General features: G+C 40.1%; 1 protein-coding gene across 1 annotated transcript in view; it reads right to left on the bottom strand.

Annotated features, from left to right (window-relative positions):
- LMNB1 (lamin B1) overlaps positions 1-20401 on the bottom strand; it is a 57296-nt gene that overhangs the window by 17526 nt on the left and 19369 nt on the right. The window contains exons 2-5 of the mRNA XM_019835509.3: positions 12136-12292; positions 11384-11509; positions 8338-8508; positions 6105-6230 (exon numbers count right to left, since the gene is read on the bottom strand). Of these exons, the coding sequence (XP_019691068.2) occupies positions 6105-6230; positions 8338-8508; positions 11384-11509; positions 12136-12292 (580 nt within the window). The remainder of the gene's footprint in view (positions 1-6104; positions 6231-8337; positions 8509-11383; positions 11510-12135; positions 12293-20401) is intronic.

Raw genomic sequence — 20401 nt, 5'->3', positions numbered from 1 at the left:
GTTTCCGATTCTGTGTCTCCCTCTCTCTCTGCCCCTCCCCCGTTCATGTTCTGTCTCTCTCTGTCCCCAAAAATAAATAAACGTTGAAAAAAAAAAAATTTAAAAAAATGAGAAATCACACAGCCTAAGCCAGAAAGTTCATCTGAGAACCTTGTGGCTCACTAGGTTATTATTCTTCTGTATTTCTCCAAGACAGAATTCATCTCAGTAACCTCAAAAAAATGACAAAGGTGATCAACTCAGCCTGAAAGATAGTTCACACCCTTAGAATCACAAGTAGCTGCATCAGAGCAGAATCCAAAGGGCATGTATCGTGCAAAAATTAAACCTAGAAGGCTAAAAATCAAAAGAGGATCTACACTGTGCAGAAACACTACCCTTTACTCGGTTTATGTGTTTCTCACAGGGGTATGGGTTAAAATTTTTGAAAGTGCTTTACATCTATACTTGGGTTGAACAAATAAGTAAACAGGATGGAAGAAACTAGGTTTTTTACTCTCAAAGAGAAAAGTTATAGGGGCGCCTGGGTGGCGCAATCGGTTAAGCCTCCGACTTCAGCCAGGTCACGATCTCACGGTCCGTGAGTTCGAGCCCCGCGTCGGGCTCTGGGCTGATGGCTAGGAGGCTGGAGCCTGTTTCCGATTCTGTGTCTCCCTCTCTCTCTGCCCCTCCCCCGTTCATGCTCTGTCTCTCTCTGTCCCAAAAATAAATAAACGTTGAAAAAAAAATTAAAAAAAAAAAAAAAAAAAAAGAGAAAAGTTATAGACAAGCAAACAAGAAAGCCTAAAATGAACCCTGTGGGATGGGGTTAGTCAGAAACATCTTATTAACTTAGGTTTTGTTTAATATAAATACAAGTGGACAGAAATACGTTATAGAAAGTGTGTAAACTCGGCTTAGCATAATACCTATGTCAGCTAGCTCCATCCACAAGAGGGCCTAGAAGCAATGACACCCCCAGACCAGTGAGACACTCAGTGTCCAGATCATCATTTCTATATACTATTCTCTAATAAAAAGAACCAAGGCTCCATGGAGAAATGTCTGATTCTAGGGCTAGTGCAGGGAAAATACAAGATGAACCTGGAGTATCTTACAGTACTAGAAAGTAAAAAAGTGCTTAAAAAGGGGGGACATGATAGGCAATCTGACAGAACTCCTAATAGCCAAAGCTGGGACCATCTAAGCCAATAAAGGAATGTAGAATTGGATTAACCCAAAAGATAAAATAAATATTCATGAGTCCATACTAATATAAACAAAATGAATGAATAAAATATAAATAAATTTTAAAAAGAAGAGACACATCTTTACTAGGGAATTCCACTTAATAAATGTAGATACCCCTTCAGGATGGAGAGCTTATTTCCCATCCCTTAACCCTCAAGAGTGGGCTGGACTTAGTGGGTTGCTTTCCAAGAACAGAGTATAAAAAGAAAGAAATGGTAATGACAGTGGAGAAACCTGGCAAACACTACCTTAACCAGTGATGAAGGTTAGTATCACCAATGATGTCATGTGACCCCTGACATGATGAGACAAGAAAGGCACTTAAAACCCAGAACCCCAGTCTAATCATGAGAAAAACACCACACAAACTCAGATTGGGAGACAGTATACACGGTAAGTGGCCAGTTCTTCTCAACACTCTCAAGGTCATAAAAAACAAGGAAAGCCTAAGAAACTGTCACAGGCCTGATGAGACTAGGGAGACAGGTGGTACCCTGGAGAAGGAAAACAAGTGCAATAGAAAATGTGATAAAATCCAAATAGTCTGCAGTCTAGTTAGTAGTACTGTACCAACAGCAGCGCTTTCATTTTGACAAATATACCATGATAATATAAGATGCTTACAATGGGAGAAAACTGGTTGAGGGAGACAGGGGAACTGCCTGTACTACCTTTCTAACTTTTCTGTAAATCCAGAATTATGCCAAAATAAAAAGGTTATTTAAAAAATAATTAATTAGGGGCGCCTGGGTGGCTCAGTCGGTTAAGCGTCCGACTTCAGCTCAGGTCACGGTCTCACGGTCCGTGAGTTCGAGCCCCGCGTCGGGCTCTGGGCTGATGGCTCAGAGCCTGGAGCCTGCTTCCGATTCTGTGTCTCCCTCTCTCTCTGCCCCTCCACCGTTCATGATCTGTCTCTCTCTGTCTCAAAAATAAAAAATAAATAAATAAATAAATAAAAAATAATTAATTAAAATCCAGAGCAGCATCTGACAGTCCATATCAGAAGGAGGCATTCATCTTAAGAGTGATACTAAACATAATCCCTACCTCGAAAACTTGCATTTAAACTGCATTTGCAGGGGCGCCTGGGTGGCTCAACTGGTTAAGCATCCAATTCTTTGTTTTGGGACTGGTCATGATCTCACGGTTTCTGGGTTTGAGCCCCGTGTCAGGCTCTGTACTAACAGTGAGGAGCCTGCTTGGAACTCTATCTCTTTCCCTCCCCTGCCCACGCTCTCTCTCATTCTCTTTTTTTTTTTTTCAACGTTTATTTATTTTTGGGACAGAGAGAGACAGAGCATGAACGGGCGAGGGGCAGAGAGAGAGGGAGACATAGAATCGGAAGCAGGCTCCAGGCTCTGAGCCATCAGCCCAGAGCCCGACGCGGGGCTCGAACTCACGGACTGCGAGATCGTGACCTGGCTGAAGTCGGACGCTTAACCGACTGCGCCACCCAGGCGCCCCTCTCTCTCATTCTCTTGCAAAATAAACAAACATTAAAGGAGTTGATGAAAGGCATGAAGTACCCAAGATTCAGAGGTAACCTCTGAGCCCAGATTTGTAAACCTAAAAATGTCTCTACTTTTCTGCCTCTGATATTACAGAGCTATATAAGTGGGGAAAAAACAAAATCAAGGTATAAAAAAGTTTTAAAGTTACTCTGAATCATTTAGAAATAAATTGTATATATATTTTTTTAATTTTAGAGAGAGAGAGAGAGAGAGAGAGCACAAATGGAGTTGAGGGACAGAGGGAGAGAGACAGAGATAGAGAGTGAGAGAAACAGAGAATCTCAAGGAAGTTCCAAGCTCAGCATGAAACATGACGCAGGGCTCGATCCCACAATCCCAGGATCATGATGTGAGCCAAAATCAAGAGTTGGATACTCAAGCAAGCCACCCAGGCACCCCTAGAAATAAATGATATTTTAAATAGCTACACAACACCTGTCGTGTAGGCAAACACAAAGAATACAACATGAGAGACAGACCTAGATTCTTCTTGCAAGTCTGCCATTAAGTACCTTCGAAACTCTGGGCAAGCTGTAACTAACCTCACTAAACCAGTATCCACATTTGAAAAATGAAGAAGTCAAACTAGATTATCTACATGTATGATCCTACCCCTCACTCTAAAATACTTTATAGCTGACTTCTGCTGGTCTTTTGTTTGTTTGTTTGTTTGTTTGTTTGTTTGTTTTAATAGTATGTAACATAATTGTACTAGTTTATTAGGGTCTAGCTACAATAGAAGCTTCCAGAGTCTGAAGGTTAGAAAGAAAAAAAAAAAAAAACTTAGAGGTGCTTTCAAAGTGCTAATGGAGAGTCTTCTGCAAGCCAGACAGACTGTGATCAACCAATTAATTTGGCCACTAAAAAACTAGACAGAAATAAAAGAAATGCTGTAAGCAATATACAAAATTCCTAATTTCAAAAGACTACTACTATCGTATCTATGTTATTTAAAAATATTTTAAGTCAGCATTTTAAAGGCTATGTCAATTTTATTTTTTTAGTATTATTTTTTTTATGTTTAAGCAATCTCTACACCCAACGTGGGCTCAAATTTCCAACCCTGAGATCAAGAGTCTCATGCTCTACTGCCTGAGCCAGCCAGGTGCCCCAAGGCTATGTCAATTTTAAATCAAGTTTAAGAAGTACCTCACTAGCATAAGTCAAATAACCAAAAGGAAACTGTATGGCCTAAGAGGCAGCATGAGGAAACAGGTATGGCCCAACAACAAATGCAGTTAAAATGCACAATGGGAAATACTGGGAGGGGTGGCTTTTTGCTTCTCTTTCTAAGAGGCTAAAGTTTATGAACTAATGAAGACACTCTTCAAGATATATTACTTACCATAAAATCTGATACAAGTAATGAATGGAGGAAGGACACCCTGCCCCCTGCAGCTCCCCAAAGTCAAAGAAATTCAAAACTATTCTGGCTGAAGGAGGTGCATCTCTCCTATTTCGTAAGGAGTTAGCTCCTGGAAACCCAGGGCCCCGCCTAACACTGTTTAAAGACCATTAACCAGAAGTTAACAAAAAACTGTCAAGGACAGGAGTATAACTAAGAAGCCAAGAGGGAAACAGCCCTGAGCCTGAGTCAGGAAAGGTGGCTACCAAGTTTCACAACCTATCACTATTTAACAGGCAAGTCTGTGCCTCTGTCTGTAAAACATCTATACCTAGCATAACTAAGCGGAATATGCAGCTGCCAAGAAAGAAAAGTGTAGGGGCCATGTGAAATTCAGAGAAAGGTGATGACTAGAGTATGATTTATTAAATGGAGAAAAATAGTAAATGTCAACACATAGTAGGAACACAGAAGCCTATTTTTTTTTGGAAAGGTAGCTCTTAAGATGGTGCAAAGGAAAAAAAGATTATCTTTAAAGAGTATGAGGGGTAAAAGGAAAAACAGGGAACTAGGAGAAAAACCCATCTATCAGCCTGCAGCCTCTTGGGCAAGTATCTAAACTCACCTAGATCTGTGTCAGACTGAGTGAACTCAATCACTTCTCCGCCTTTGGCCTAAGATTATTATGTGCGGACTGAGTGAACTCAAAGATCCTTCTAGACCTATTGCTACATGAAAACTTCAAAATACTGTCAGGACAAAATAGGTCTAAAATAATTTTTTAAATTATGTCATGAATAATAAAGTACACAAAACAGGCAATATACAAGTTTCTTTCTTTTTTTTAAATTTTTTTTTTAACATGTATTCATTTTTGAGAGTGAGAGAGATAAAGCATGAGCAGGGGAGGGGCAGAGAGAGAGGCAGACACAGAATCAGAAGCAGGCTCCAGGCTCTGAGCTGTCAGCACAGGGCCCGATGACGGGCTCGAACTCACGGACCGCGAGATCATGACCTGAGCCAAAGTCAGATGCTCTACCCACTGAGCCACCCAGACGCCCCCCCCCTTTTTTTTTACATTACCCCATTTTATGTAACTCACTGTTTACCTTGTTTTCTAAATTCTTGCAAAAAAAAGTCTTCAGTTTTATAATCAGAAAAACATTTTACTAAAAATAATAAAATAAAAATAAAATAAAATAAAATAAAATAAAATGGAAGGAAAACTTGATCAAGAATAGAGTTTATTCTTATGGGGAAAATTTAAAACAACAAAAATTTCCTCCCTGACGGGAAACGGAGGCTGAAATTACTTGCCAAGTAATTAAGGGGAGCGGCAGATTATCAAAGCATTCTGCATACTTAAGTGGTCGCTTGTGTACTTTGTGTCCACATCAACACCACCCATACACTGAGACCGGTTTCGAGCGGCGTCCCCACCGCTTGGAGATGCACCTTCAGGGCCCCATCACAACTGGGAGGCACTTCGTCAGCACAACCAGCAATGTCATCATTTGCAACTTAGGTGTACTGACGAATGAATCAGTTGCTAAATTCTTAATAGGCAACTAATGCTACATCTGATGACCCTAATTATTACGTAGTTCAAACATTGAGAGAATCTGTCCAAAATCACAAAGCATTTACCACTCACAAAGAATTTTTGCATGTTTTTCTTATTATGGCTTCCAAATGTGAAGAAAAAGGATGAGGCTGCTAGATGGTTCAGAAAATCTGGGTCCAAGGGGTAAGCCCTAGAAATAAATCAGCATGTCACTTCCTAAGGGAAACCTCTTTAGTTCTGGGTAATCTATTAATTTAGGAGTAACAGTCCTACCCAGGGGACATTTATGTAGTGCAAAATGAACAAACCAGGAAAGCCCTGTGACACAAGAGTGTAGAAAACTACGATGCTCTCTGCACAATGACATCAGGCTGAGCCAAGCAGGTGGACGACAGTGGTCAAGGTGGCCTTCAAGAGCAGCTTACATTATTCTTGGAAGAAGACACTTACTAACCTCTTTCTGTAGATTGGAAAGCTGAGACGAAAGGCTCTCAATTCTCATACGACTTTCCATCAGCTCTTCCCTGGCACTGTTGACAGTAGAAGTATTCATCTCTGATGACAGTCTGGCATTCTCCAGCTAAAAGAAGAACAAACAAGAGTCAGCCTTATCTAGTGACTTAGAGCAAACAATGAGGAAGTATGATTCATCTCAAGGCATTTCGGTTCAAACCTAAGCCCTACTAGTAACTGGCTGATGAAACAGGAAAAGCATCATGAAGTCTGCTGACATGGTATGAATTATCTTACACGTCTTTCTGACTTTAGGTTCAATTCCCAACATATGAGCTTAATAATGGTAATACATGAGGTTCTCTCCCCAAAGTTTATTACTTACATATTTTACCTGAGTATTTCTAATGTGTTAGGTAATACTGCTAATGAGGAGACTGGGTACTAGCAACTTAATTGTGGGTGATGTCTGTAGAAAAATAAACATCACATATCTCTAACCCACCAAATCTAATTAGAGAAGATAAAGCCAGGGGCGCCTGGGAGGCCCAGTCGGTTAACTGTCCGACTCTTGATCTCTCGGCTCAGGTCATGATCTCACCGTTCGTGAGTTCCAGCCCCACAAGTGGCTCCAAGCTGACAGTGTGGAGCCTGCTTGGGATTCTCTCAAAATAAATAAACTTAAAAAAAAAAAAAAAAAAAAAGATAAAGCCAAAAGCAGAGAGTACTAACTCATAGATTATTTCCCACCAAGTAGAACACTTCCTTTCAGAAGCAAAATATAGCCCCTTAGACAGAAACATCCTATTTCTCCAAATGCCCATAACATTCAGCTCTGCGTGTGCCTCAGACACATTTTTCTGGACGTTGTCAGTCTGTTGGCTCCCTCTGGGGACACAGTCTATGTGACGGACGAAACCTACGTTATACTTTGGCTCCTTCACTGCCCAGCACAATGCCTAGTATGGAGTATCAGACAATTCAATGTAAGGTTTCAAAGATCCCTCCCTTTCACTAGCCAAGGACTACTTCAGAAATGAATTCAAAGCAACATCAACAGTTTGAGGCCATTCAACAGAAATTATATTCAACATTACGATGACCTTAATTTTTCTAAGTCTTCCACTAACCCCTTTTTTTTTTTTTTTTTTTTTTTTTTTTTTTTTTTTTTTTTTAAAATTTTTTTTTCAATGTTTTTTATTTATTTTTGGGACAGAGAGAGACAGAGCATGAACGGGGGAGGGGCAGAGAGAGAGGGAGACACAGAAGCGGAAACAGGCTCCAGGCTCCGAGCCATCAACCCAGAGCCTGACGCGGGGCTCGAACTCACGGACTGCGAGATCGTGACCTGGCTGAAGTCGGACGCTTAACCGACTGCGCCAACCAGGCGCCCCCCACTAACCCTTTTTAATCAAATCATTTACATTTCACACACTGGGATAAAATCATTTATGAGGAAAGCCTACACTCATTGGTGTTAAAGATTTCTGCATGATCTGCTAACACAAGTGGAAAGTTTCTATAGTATTTTTAGATGAATAATGGCGGCAGAGGAAGAAATACCACACTTTCCATTTAGCCTCTGTTCAAAAAAGCTTGAGTTGTGGTGGTCGCAACCAATGCACAACGATGCCATGCAAGTCAGAACGAGGTGCCGTCTGACATTCATTCGCTGTTAAATGCACATGTAGGACAGCATGATTAGTACTGGCCACGGGGAGGGAAGTATTTTCAGAAGGCTTGGGTTTAACTATTAAGACACAACTTACCTCTATTAAGAAACCCTTACCCCTGATATGGGTGAAATAACCCTACTTTCTTTCAATAATTTCTAGTATCATTTACGTTATAGAAAACTTTTTTAAAAACTCCATTTTCGAGGCGCCTCAGTGGCTCAGTCGGTTAAGTGGCCGACTTTGGCTCAGGTCATGATCTCGTGGTCCATGAGTTCAAGCCCTGCATCGGGCTCTAGGCTGACAGCTCAGAGCCCAGAGCCTGCTTCGGATCTGTGCCTCCCTCTCTCTGGCCCTTCCCCGCTCACACACTGTCTGTGTCTCTCAAAAATGAATAAACGTTAAAAAAAAACTTTTTTTAAGTCCATTTTCTATTTTCATAGAGACTAGGGGAACTCATTTAGGAAAACTAGAACAAGGCAACCGTCAAGTCATGTTCTTCAGGGTGCCTGATGCAAGGGTTCTCAGGACTCAAGCCCGTGCTCACAGGAGACCGCTCACTTTGGCATGGTAAGTCTGCTCCAGCTCCTCCTTGTACAGCTTCACTTGGGCATCGTGTTGCTCTCGCATCTCGTGAAGGGCCTGAGCCAGCTTGTACTCATACTCAATCTGACGTCCAGAATCCACCTCCACCAAGCGAGTTTCATGCTTCCTCCTGGTCTCGTTAATCTCCTGGGGGAAAAAATTACACGAAACCAAGTTACCTACCGCGGCTGCACTAGTACCAGTCCAAGCAACATCGGGGCCACTTGAAGTGTTACACGCTAACCTCCCTTTGTCTCTCCTACAGCGGGCAGGTGAAAAGACCTCGCTTTTGCCTTTGCTTGCAAAGGAGATTTGTGAGATGGAACTAATGACAGAAACGAGAGCCCTAAGAATTTTGTGTTTCTTTTCAGTGGCACAGCTATATACTTCTCTCAAGACCAGAAACGGCGTGAAGACTTACAAAAGTACCATGCAACCATGGATTAACTACGTGCACTGATTACCATCTGTTTTTCTACACTGGTGTAATGATGATCCTCAGGACATCTCTAGAAAAAATCCACGTGAAAAGTTAAACTTGCCAACCGGGGCAACTTTAACTACAAGATTTACGTATAATAAAACTATCTACTTAAACATACTAAGATGCAAGCTAATTTATGTGACTTATTTTAACAGCTGGTGCTAAGGCATGAATATCAACTGATATGAAACTGTACTAACAATGGGGCACCTTGGTGGCTCGGTCAGTTAAGCGTCCAACTCAGGTCACAATCTCATGGTTTGTGAGTTCCAGACCCACATGAGGCTCTGTGCTCACAGTGCAGGGCCTGCTTGGGATTCTCACACTCTCTCTCTCTCCCCTCCCTGCTCACATGCTTGCTCGCTCTCTCTCTCTCTCTACCAAAAAGAAATAAATGTTAAAAAAAAAAAAAAAAAACACATTAACAATATTACTTTACTCTCTCAAGTACATATGATCATTCACTATTTAAGATCAGAAATAGTAGGCATAATCCTTCACTTTATGTTATAAAGAAGTATCCAAAACTAGGATGCCTAGAAAGACAAGTCCCAGAATAAAACCTCCATTCCAGCTTCTAGCGCTGGAAATACAAAAGAGCTGTCTTTAATGGCAATAATTCAAGAGGCCACAAGAGGGGGATATAACCCACCGACATTTGTTTTTGTGTCCTCTTCCTGCACGTGGTTCCCTATGCATTTCCTCATCTTCCTTTTAAATGTTCATTGCAGAGGAAAATGCGCTTGACAGAATCTGAAAACCAGGGTTCAAATTCCAGTTCTGTCTCCCAGGGCTGACATAAACTTGATGAAGCAAATGACACTTAAATCATGAAAACACGCAAATGAAAGGTTTTTAGTTCAACAAATACTAAACACCTACTGATTTTGCCCTTTGTCTACCTCCTTTCCTCCTCTTCCTGTTTTTCATCTTCCTCTTTCTCACCTCCTAATCCTTAACTGTTCATAGTAAGGAACTTAAGTATATTTATTGAAAAGTATTATATCCTCTGTTAAAAACATGAATATTTTACATTCATTCTCTCATAAAAGGCAAAACCCAAAATATTCAAAGATGCTATGCAACCCCCAAAATACTACTTTTTGTTGGTGCCATTTTTCATTTATTATTTTATGTAGAATCCGTGACTTGCAAAGGAAAAAAAAATACCCTATTCTTGGTTTAAAGATGCAGGAGTCCACACACAGCATAAAAACTAAGTAATGATACACCATCGGCAATTTTATCAAAACAAAACAATAATGTAAGCCAACTTAATATAAAAATATCTCCATTTATAAAGCAAAGCTGTAGTTAACAATTAAATGACAGCATTCACTATAATCTTTACAAGGAACTACACAAAATATTCCACTTTGATGGTCACCACTCTTCTAAGAAAAAAATAGCAAGTATTGGTATTTCACTTTTAAATAAATGACTCAAGAGTTGTCCAAAGTCTGTTAGCCCAGTAAGTGCACTGTGCCCCCCATACCTGTATGTTTTAATAGCATGTAGTTACAAAAATAGTCAAATTTCTATTTTATTATTTTTTTCGCCAATTAACAAAAAATTTTAAGTTCCACACTAATTCCCCATTTTTTACATCACTGTTAACAGTTTTCAAAAATTATATTACCTCTAAAATCATGAAGTATTTAATTGCAGGTTCCATATACCCTGGGTTCATTCCAATCCTCTTCAATTTTGAGGAAATATACGTACATTCCCCGTTCTCTTCAATTTTATTACTTGTTTTTTGGCAACAGCTGCTACCTTCCCCAACCAAGGCTTGACCACAGAAGTCAAGGCTTGTAAACAATATTTTAAAATATACATATATAACTGTAAATGCTGTGGGCAGCCTGCCTTCAAGATGATCCCCAATCTTGATTGCTGCCTCCTGACAGTCACACCCTTGTAGAATCCCACAGTGCATCATGGTTGGTCTGTGTGGTAAGAGAGTGAGGGTACATCACTCTGTGGGATTAGAAAGGTTATAGCAGATAATGAGGCTTCTGTCTTGCATTCTCTCTTTCTCTCTCATCATGAGGAGCCCCATGGAAAAGCCCAAGATGAAGTGACTCTTCATGCCAGCAACCTGTGCATGAGCTCAGAAGCGGTTCCTCCGTCCAGGATGAAAGCCTGACGGCAGCCTCATGAGAGACTCTAATAACAAGGCAGTTAGTTAAGCAGCTCTCAGATTCCTGACCTTCAGAAACTGTGACATAACAGAGATCTGTGGTTTAAAGTTGGTAAATTTTAGAGTAACTTATTAACGAAGCAACAGATAACTAATACAAATGCTTAAACAGGTTGATATTAACTGCTATGACCAAGCCTCTATGAATCAGATAAAGTGAAATCCTATCTGTTTATCTTAAGAGTTTGAGTTCTTACATACAACATTTCAGCAGCAGTGCCTTGGATAATTCATCTATAAAACCCCTCCAACTTTATATATATATATATATATATGATTAGAACAAATCTTTTAGGATCCCCCCGTTTCTTACAAAAATAAAACTATACAGTTACCTCCTCATACATGTTTTTACGAAACTCCAGGTCCTCAGTAAGGCTCTGACAGCGATTCTCTAAATCCACTTTAAGTAAAGTTTCATCTGCTAACTGTTTCTTGGCAGCAGCTAAGGAGGCTTCCAACTAATACAAGGGAAAAAAATTGATGAAAATCACACAGCGATTATTTAGTAATGAATTTAATAGACACCTATGGACTGAATCTAATCAAGTCTTAAAACTTCCGTATCTCTCATCTTTATCTTCTCTTTTACCAATATACGAGAGTCTCTTATTACAACCTTTATCACAGAACTGTGTAGTCAACTGCTGGTCCCACCCAGAACGTCACACCAAAACCTCTCAGATCTGGTAACTGCCAACGAGTAATAGACACATACTGATGATTTTTGCCACTACTTTCATTTGTTTCCTGCGTGTGGAGCAGTGGTATGAGTTTTTCTTTTCTGATCTTACAGTTTGGTGCAATAACCAAAGAGGTTTTGAGAGCAAAGATAAGCATAAGCACAACAAAAACGAAGAAGAGCACCAGTAAGATCTGCATGACCCACAAGTGCAATGACTGAGAAGCGAAGATACTTTGTATGTCAGCTGCGTTAACACTATCTTTCAGGTAAGCCCCAAAAAAAATCATGATAAATTTTAAAAACAAAAAATATTTTCAAATTTAATTCAAAACTCAATCAATCAACCGAGTTGGATGGGGCAACTAAACTCCCAATATGGTTCAAAGGCAGAGTTTGCCTTACCTGGGCAATCTGATCCTTCAGATCCTCCAAATCTGCCTCTAAACTTTTTTTGTCACCAAGTGCAGTGGCCAGAGCTGCATCTTTAGAATTCAATGCTGCTTCATATTCTCGAAGCTTGATCTGGGCTCCATTAAGATCCGATTCCTTCTTAGCATAACTGTAAGACATTTAAAGGTACAAGATACCAAATTATACCCCTGACTTGAAGCCTTCCCCCTCCTTGCTGAAGGGCAAACAAAAGAAGATGCAGTTTAAATAAAGGCTGCCATAATCTACTAAAATTAGATGAGCAATTCAGGAGCACTGCATCTACAACTCTGGTGGATAACAACATCCTCTTTCAATGCCTTTCCTTCCATGATTACTAATGATTCTAGGTCAAAAAAGAAGTCCATAAGGCCATTGTTCCAGAATCTTGGCTGTCACTAAGAACGTATGCCCTTCTTGTTCTATAAGGAGACACTACATATTTCAATAAGAGATGTTTTTGAAGAGGGGCGCCTGGGTGGCGCAGTCGGTTAAGCGTCCGACTTCAGCCAGGTCACGATTTCACGGTCCGTGAGTTCGAGCCCCGCATCAGGCTCTGGGCTGATGCTCGGAGCCTGGAGCCTGCTTCCGATTCTGTGTCTCCCTCTCTCTCTGCCCCTCCCCCGTTCATGCTCTGTCTCTCTCTGTCCCAAAAATAAATAAATATATAAAAAACGTTGAAAAAAGAGATGTTTTTGAAGAAATAGAAAAGTATTATTTTAAAATACAATTAATATGGGGCGCCTGGATGGTTCAGTCGGTTAAGCGGCCGACTACGGCTCAGGTCATAATCTCAGAGTCCGTGGGTTTGAGCCCCGCACTGGGCTCTGTGCTGACAGCTCAGAGCCTGGAGCCTGCTTTGGATTTTGCGTCTCCCTCTCTCTGCCCCTCCCCCACTTGCATTCTGCCTCTGTCTCTCAAAAATGAATAAAACGCTAAAATAAATAAATAAAATAAAATTAGCATTAAATCCAAGACCCACAGGACACATAAATCAAGATATACAATGAGATTAAATAAATGAAAATGAAGTTATTTTAAAAAGCAGTTTTATGACCTGAAAATACATCATATAGAAATCTTTTAATTTACTTTTATTTTAAGTATAGTTGATACACAATGTATTAGTTTCTGGTGCTCAACACAATGATTTTGACATTTATATTCATTTACAAAATACTTATTACCATGATACGTGCAGTTATCATCTGTCACCATAGAAAGTTGTTACATTATTATGGAGCACATTTCCTATACTGTACTGTACATATCGCCATGGCTTACTTATAACTCAAGTTTGTACCTCTTAATCCCCCTCACCTATTTTACCCAACCCCCATCCCCCTGGTAACCATATTAGTTCCCTATATCTGAGTCTGTTTCTGTTTTATTTTATGCAGACACTCCCTCAATATTACATAAGTACTAACTGATCCCAGGCTTGCAAACACTTTCCATTTCTTACAGAGGTGATTTTAAGATTTCCCTAACTTAGAAATAACGGCTTCCCTAATACCTCGAGGAAATACTATTTCAGTTTATACTATTAACCCTCCAAAATGAGATTTGAAGTTTCTGTGTCTTCTAAATTACATCACTTTTCGTTAAATGAAGTTCTATATTATAGAATTAAGTCTCCTTTGGATATATTTTGTCAAATAATTATATTTTAAAGGAAAGTATTTTTTTCATTCCAAACAATAATTATTAGGCACCAGGAAACCCTCAAGACCAAAATTCTCCGTAACAATTCTTAATTAAACTGCTATTGTCGAAGAACGTTTCTACAACTGATGTTTGAGAATGGTCTAGAAGAGGAATCCTTAGTTAACAGGAATTTTTAAATTAATCTTATACTACTCAAATAAAATGGAAAAAAAAAAAACCTGTCCAAAGTATTCATCTCTTACTCGTTTGGTATCATAGAACAACTATATATATAAAATCGCAGCAGTCCTTTCCCAGTAACTTTTTTCCTAAATTCTGTATTTTTAACAAACCACAAGATGGCATCCTTTCACTGATGTCTTGTTCAGGAGAGGGGAAAAATTAGTTGTTAAAAAGCAATCCCATACAGTCATTAATTTAAAACAAAAATGCTTAGTTCATACAACGGCCAGGTTCTAAAGCAGAGAATTCATTAGAACAGAATCAGTGTTCGTGAGGAGTTCTGTCCCACATAAATGAGCAGAGCTGGGCAGAAACACATGTCATAAAACATGATTTAAAACAAACTCATATTTTACAGATTATACAATATTCACAAAAAATACTGGCTTGCTTAACAATCACAAAAAATTCTACTACACTATCTTTGTGTGTGTGTGTGTGTGTGTGTGTGTGTGTGTGTGTGTGTGTCTGTGCATAACACGTGGCTTATTTATTGCTGAGTGAGTGAATAAATTAAGGGGCTACAGACTGAGCCCACATTTGGGGCCTGGGGTTGGGTGGTGGCAGAGAGGGCCTTGGTAAGATTCAGGCTGGGCGTGGGGGCAATGGGCAGAAATTGGCCACAGGTTCTGAAAGACTGAGTCTTGAGAAGGGCGGGGTCTGCCCCTGCCTGGGCAAGGAAGGAGTCTTACCCGGTAACTGACCAGGTCTGTAGTCTGGGGTCACAGCCTGTGAGGCCAGCCCTCCCTGCCATGTGCCTTATCCTGTGGGGCCTGTGTGGTGGGGGACTGCCTTGTCCCAAGGGGCAAGGGGCTCCAAGGACAACCAGGGAGCAGGGGTGGGGCGTTGCAAGCTGACATTTAGAAGCCTGGCCAAGTAGGAGCCTGTGAGGTCTGGCTAGAGGCAGGCCCAAGCTCCAAGTATCTCCCCACCCCCCAGTATCCAGTGTGTGTGTGTTTGGGGGGGGGGTACTTTGGATTGGGAGAAGGAAAGCCTGTCTTTCACAGGCACGTGGCCCAGGCCAGGTTGCTAGAAGGACCAGAACTGAGTGTGGGTTGTATACTCACAGTATCTATATTAGGTACTATTAGGTACCAGTATCTAATATTTAAATCTCAGATCATTATGTAGTGCTTCCAAATGTGGTACCTCTTGGCAGGAAAGAGAACCTGTGCTTCCCAGAAACCAAACGGTCTACCAGAAAGGATACTGAATTTTTTTTTAATATGAAATTTATTGTCAAATTAGTTTCCATACAACACCCAATGCTCATCCCAACAGGTGCCCTTCTCAATACCCATCACCTACCCCCCCCTCCCACCCATCAACCCTCAGATTGTTCTCAGTTTTTAAGAGTCTCTTATGGTTTGCCTCCCTCCCTCTCTTTTTTTTTTTTCCTTCCCCTCCCCCATGGTCTTCTGTTAAGTTTCTCAGGATCCACATAAGAGTGAAAACATAGGGTATCTGTCTTTCTCTGTATGACTTATTTCACTTAGCATCACACTCTCCAGTTCCATCCACGTTGCTACAAAGGGCCATATTTCATTCTTTCTCATTGCCACGTATTATTTCATTGTGTATATAAACCACAATTTCTTTATCCATTCATCAGTTGATGGACATTTCGGCTCTTTCCATAATTTGGCTATTGTTGAGAGTGCTGCTATAAACACTGGGGTACAAGTGCCCCTAGGCATCAGTACTCCTGTATCCCTTGGGTAAATTCCTAGCAGTGCTATTGCTGGGTCATAGGGTAGGTCTATTTTTAATGTTTTCAGGAACCTCCACACTGTTTTCCAGAGTGGCTGCACCAGTTTGCATTCCCACCAACAGTGCAAGAGGGTTCCCGTTTCTCCACATCCTCTCCAGCATCTATAGTCTCCTAATTTGTTCATTTTAGCCACTCTGACTGGCGTGAGGTGGTATCTGAGTGTGGTTTTGATTTGTATTTTCCTGATGAGGAGCAACGTTGAGCATCTTTTCATGTGCCTTTTGGCCATCTGGATGTCTTCTTTAGAGAAGTGTCTATTCATGTCTTCTGCCCATTTCTTCACTGGATCATTTGTTTTTCGGGTGTGGAGTTTGGTGACCTCTTTATAGATTTTGGGTACTAGCTCTTTGTCCGCTATGTCATTTGCAAGTATCTTTTCCCATTCTGTCGGTTGCCTTTTAGTTTTGTTGGTTGTTTCCTTTGCTGTGCAGAAGCTTTTTATCTTCATGAGGTCCCAATAGTTCATTTTTCCTTTTAATTCCCTTGCCTTTGGAGATGTGTCAAGTAAGAAATTGCTGCTGCTGAGGTGAAAGAGATTTTTTCCTGCTTTCTCCTCTAGGGTTTTGATGGTTTCCTGTCTCACATTCAGGTCCTTTATCCATTTTGAGTTTATTTTTGTGAATGGTGTGAGAAAGTCGTCTACTTTCATTCTTCTGCATGTTGCTGTCCAGTTCTCCCAGCACCATTTGTTAAAGACACTGTTTTCCATTGGATATTCTTTCCTGCTTTGTCAAAGATGAGTTGGCCATACGTTTGTGGGTCCAATTCTGGAGTCTCTATTCTATTCCACTGGTCTGTGTGTCTGTTTTTGTGCCAGAAAGGATACCGAATTTTAAAAATCACACCCATGTTATAGGCTATGGCATGTTCTATTTGATTTCACTGATTTAATGGATAATGAAACATGCACATTTCCAAATTCAGAATGTCACAGTGTAAATGATAGAAACCGTGCAACATCTTGAAAAGTACAGGAAATCCAAGAAGTCAAAAGTAAGATGGTACACTAGTACAGGACTAGAATTTGGTGAATTCTGCAACAACAATCAAGACCAAAGAGTGGTGGAGTAAAGTGGATGGATGAGAGGAGGATATACTGATGTGTGGTACCTTGAGCCACCCAATGGTACCAGCCGAAACTTGGTGTCAAGTTCTTAGCTGCTTATACCATTGCCAATCTGTAAAAATATAAATTATTCCATTACAAATTCTTTCTTAAAGCTTTGTCACATTAGTAATTAGGCAGAAAAGAAGTCAGAAGTTGAAAATGTGCTTAAAATTACAAATAAAAGCTTTATGTGCCCGGGTACAAGATGGAAAAGGAAGAGAGTTAAATAACTACACCTTGCACCTATCTTATATTACCCTTTCCATACAAACCCGTGTTTGTGGATGTACTCGGCTACTTCAACAGACTGAAACTCTTTCAGGGCAAGGGCCATGACTTACTACCCTCTAACTTCTACACAATCTGTAGATAATGACTGTTTTGGTAATTCTTAAAAGAAATTCCCCCATACAGTCCCCAGAAAAACTCACTCTGCTTTTTCCCGCTATATAAAAATACCATGTTTTTTCCTAGAAGGAAAAAATAACTGTGATACTTCTATCATCTCTACAATTCACATTACCAGAGGCCCTCCCTATCCCCTTGCCAATTTCCTAGGCTGGATGTATCATAAGAAAATTATGAAGATCACATGCAACTTTCAATCTAATAAGCTATGAAATCAATGAGTTTTACCTGGCACATGAGCTGCCAATACCAAGGACACATGGGAGCTGTGCAGAAAGCACATAATCTTGTGACAGTTTTCTAACTGCATTATTATTTTTCACTCATTACAAAGGACACAGGAAGTCTTGATCTAATTATCAGTGCTTGGTCAAATTACAAAAACCCGTGGAACTGACATCCTAAAACATAACACATTAATTGACTATAGCCACCACCTAAGCATAGAGTAGCATCTGACGCTACCCCGGAACAAACAGCAACTGAGACAGGAGACCAAAGTTACCAGAAGCTATCGCTTAAGGGCATGGTGGGCATTTTTCTTTGACAATATTTTACTGTTGTTTATTTTTGAGAGAGAAAGACAGAGTGTGGGTGGGGGAGGGGCAGAGAGATAGGGAGACACAGAATCCAAAGGAGGCTCCAGGCTCTGAGCTGTCAGCGCAGAACTCAACACGGGGCTCGAACCCATGAACCATTGAGATCATGACCTGAGCTCAAGTTGAACACTTAATCAATGAGCCACCCAGACGCCCCTCTTTGACAGTATTTCCTAACTGGATCTCTTCATAGTTGCTGACCTACCCTAAGTTATTCCCCACCTCCAGATAATGAGACTTTCCTGTGTTTTCATTTACATTCATTCAGCATGTGAATCTACCACTAGAAATATGCACACTGCTAAATATTAAGTCAGAAAACATGCTCGTTTACAGCAGATGCTTACAGATGAACAGAAACTCCAAATGCAGCCCAGAAAACCTTTATAAAATGTAGTTGACACTCCATCGTAATTAAGTACTGCTTCCCTCAGGGCCGCCTGGGTGGCTCAGTCAGGTAAGCGTCTGATTCTTGATTTCAGCTCAGGTCGTGATCTCATGGTTCCTAAGATCGAGCCCCGTGTTGGGCTGTGCACGGACGGCACAGAGCCTGCTTGGAATTCTCTCTCTGCCCCTACCCTGCCAGTTCACTCTCTCTCAAAATAAATAAAATAAACTTTAAAAAAAATTGCTTCCCTTAATAAAAATAATATGAATAAAACGAAAGCTTTCATTTCAAGAAAACTTGAATTTCACCAGGCATAACAAGTAACCAGGTCCAATCAAATATATGACCATTAAATAATCAGCTTGACAGGAGACACCTACATTCCTGTTAATATCCTATAGCAATGGCTCAAGAGTAACAGACATAGTTTCAATGATACAGCATGGATATACTTTCCCAAGAGAACCTAGTACCATTAACTTTTGGGAAGCAGCCTACAATCTCCTGGGGTCTATCTGACTAACCTGAATGCAACTGCTTACTTGCCACTTTCGGAATTACTCCTGATCACCTTCTATTTACCAACAACACCACTGTACTTCACTGTTTTCACCATCTTGGTTTTTCATCCTACCACCTCTTTGACCTTGACTTGTCTTAGGATCATAATTTCAAACCTAGCTTCTGCACTGAATTACTGGCTCTGGAACTCAGTGCTTGAGCTTGCTTCAATGTCTGCACTACCCTTCCCATTTGGAAGATTCAAGTCTCCTACTGAAGTATCCTTCATTTTGTCTAAGTGAACCCAACTCCGACAACCTCCACCAATAAAGAAATGGGAGATTCAAAAATGCACTTGAGGTGTGCCTGGGTGGCTCAGTTGCTTAAGCATTCAACTCTTGATTTTGGCTCAGGTCATGATCTCATGATTCATGAGCTTGAGCCCCACATCGGGCTCTGTGCAAACATGGAACCTGCTTAGGATTCTTTCTCTCCCCTTCTTTGGTTCAAGCTCACACTCTCTCTCTCAAAACAAATATATAAACTTAAAAAAAAAGTTTTTTATTTAAAAAATAAAATGCACTCAATTACAGAATCACTAGAAAATGAATGTTCAAGGTAGCTCTTAGGGAAAATACATCATTACTAGGTAATAAATGTAGAGCACTTTTTAAATAAAGTCATACTACATACACAGAACACACAGAAAGTGACTGAAGACCTAATAAGCATATGACAGTAACTATTTGAAAATGAATTAATATAATTAACCACTTAAACAGTAACAAAGAACTAGTGTAAAACAGGAACCAAGAAGTAAACTTAGAGGGACACACACTTAGAACATAATCTGAAACTCATTACACAACAGTTTAATTAGATAATGGCAAATTATTGCCCTTCTGTTAACATTTTGTTGGTCACACAGGTCAGTTTGTATCACAAATGCTCAGCTAAATGAATTGTCTAGTTTGGCCAGTAGCACAAATACAAAAAAAATCTTGGAGCTCAACTTTTTTTTTTTTTTTTTTTTTTTTTAATTTTAAGTAAGCTCCACATGAGGTTTGAACTCAAGACCCTGAGATTAAGTCACATGCTCTACTGACCCAGCAATCCAAGCACCCACCCTGGAGCTCAGCTTCTCTGTATCACCTACAATGTATCTGTGAACAAAGAATCTGTGTTAGTTTTCAGGATAGGAACTATACACATGCTTTGCTTCGGTTTGGTTTCCTTCTGTCACAAGTGCCATAATTTTCAAGGTATTTTCTCAAAAAAGCCCTTTTGCCCTTGTTCTTTGATTTTCATATATAGAGTATATATGGGCACAAAGAGTTCCATTAGGCAATTCAAAATAAGAGACCCAAATTATAGATGGTCTCTCAGTTGTTCTAATAATTACATACCTATAAAGGTATGTAGTTTCTGTATGTATGTAAGAAAGTAAGTAAATAAATAAAGTTTCTGGATATTAAATGTCATTTCCATGAAATTCACCAAAGATTATTATGCTGCATATAACCAAGCATGGACAAGGGCAAAAATTTGTGTTCAATAAATACTGAGAGACTTAA

The sequence above is a fragment of the Felis catus genome, chromosome A1 (assembly GCF_018350175.1).
Source record: "Felis catus isolate Fca126 chromosome A1, F.catus_Fca126_mat1.0, whole genome shotgun sequence".
NCBI lineage: Eukaryota > Metazoa > Chordata > Mammalia > Carnivora > Felidae > Felis > Felis catus.
Note: the sequence above shows the minus strand (reverse complement) of the source record. Positions and strands in the feature narration are given on the sequence as shown.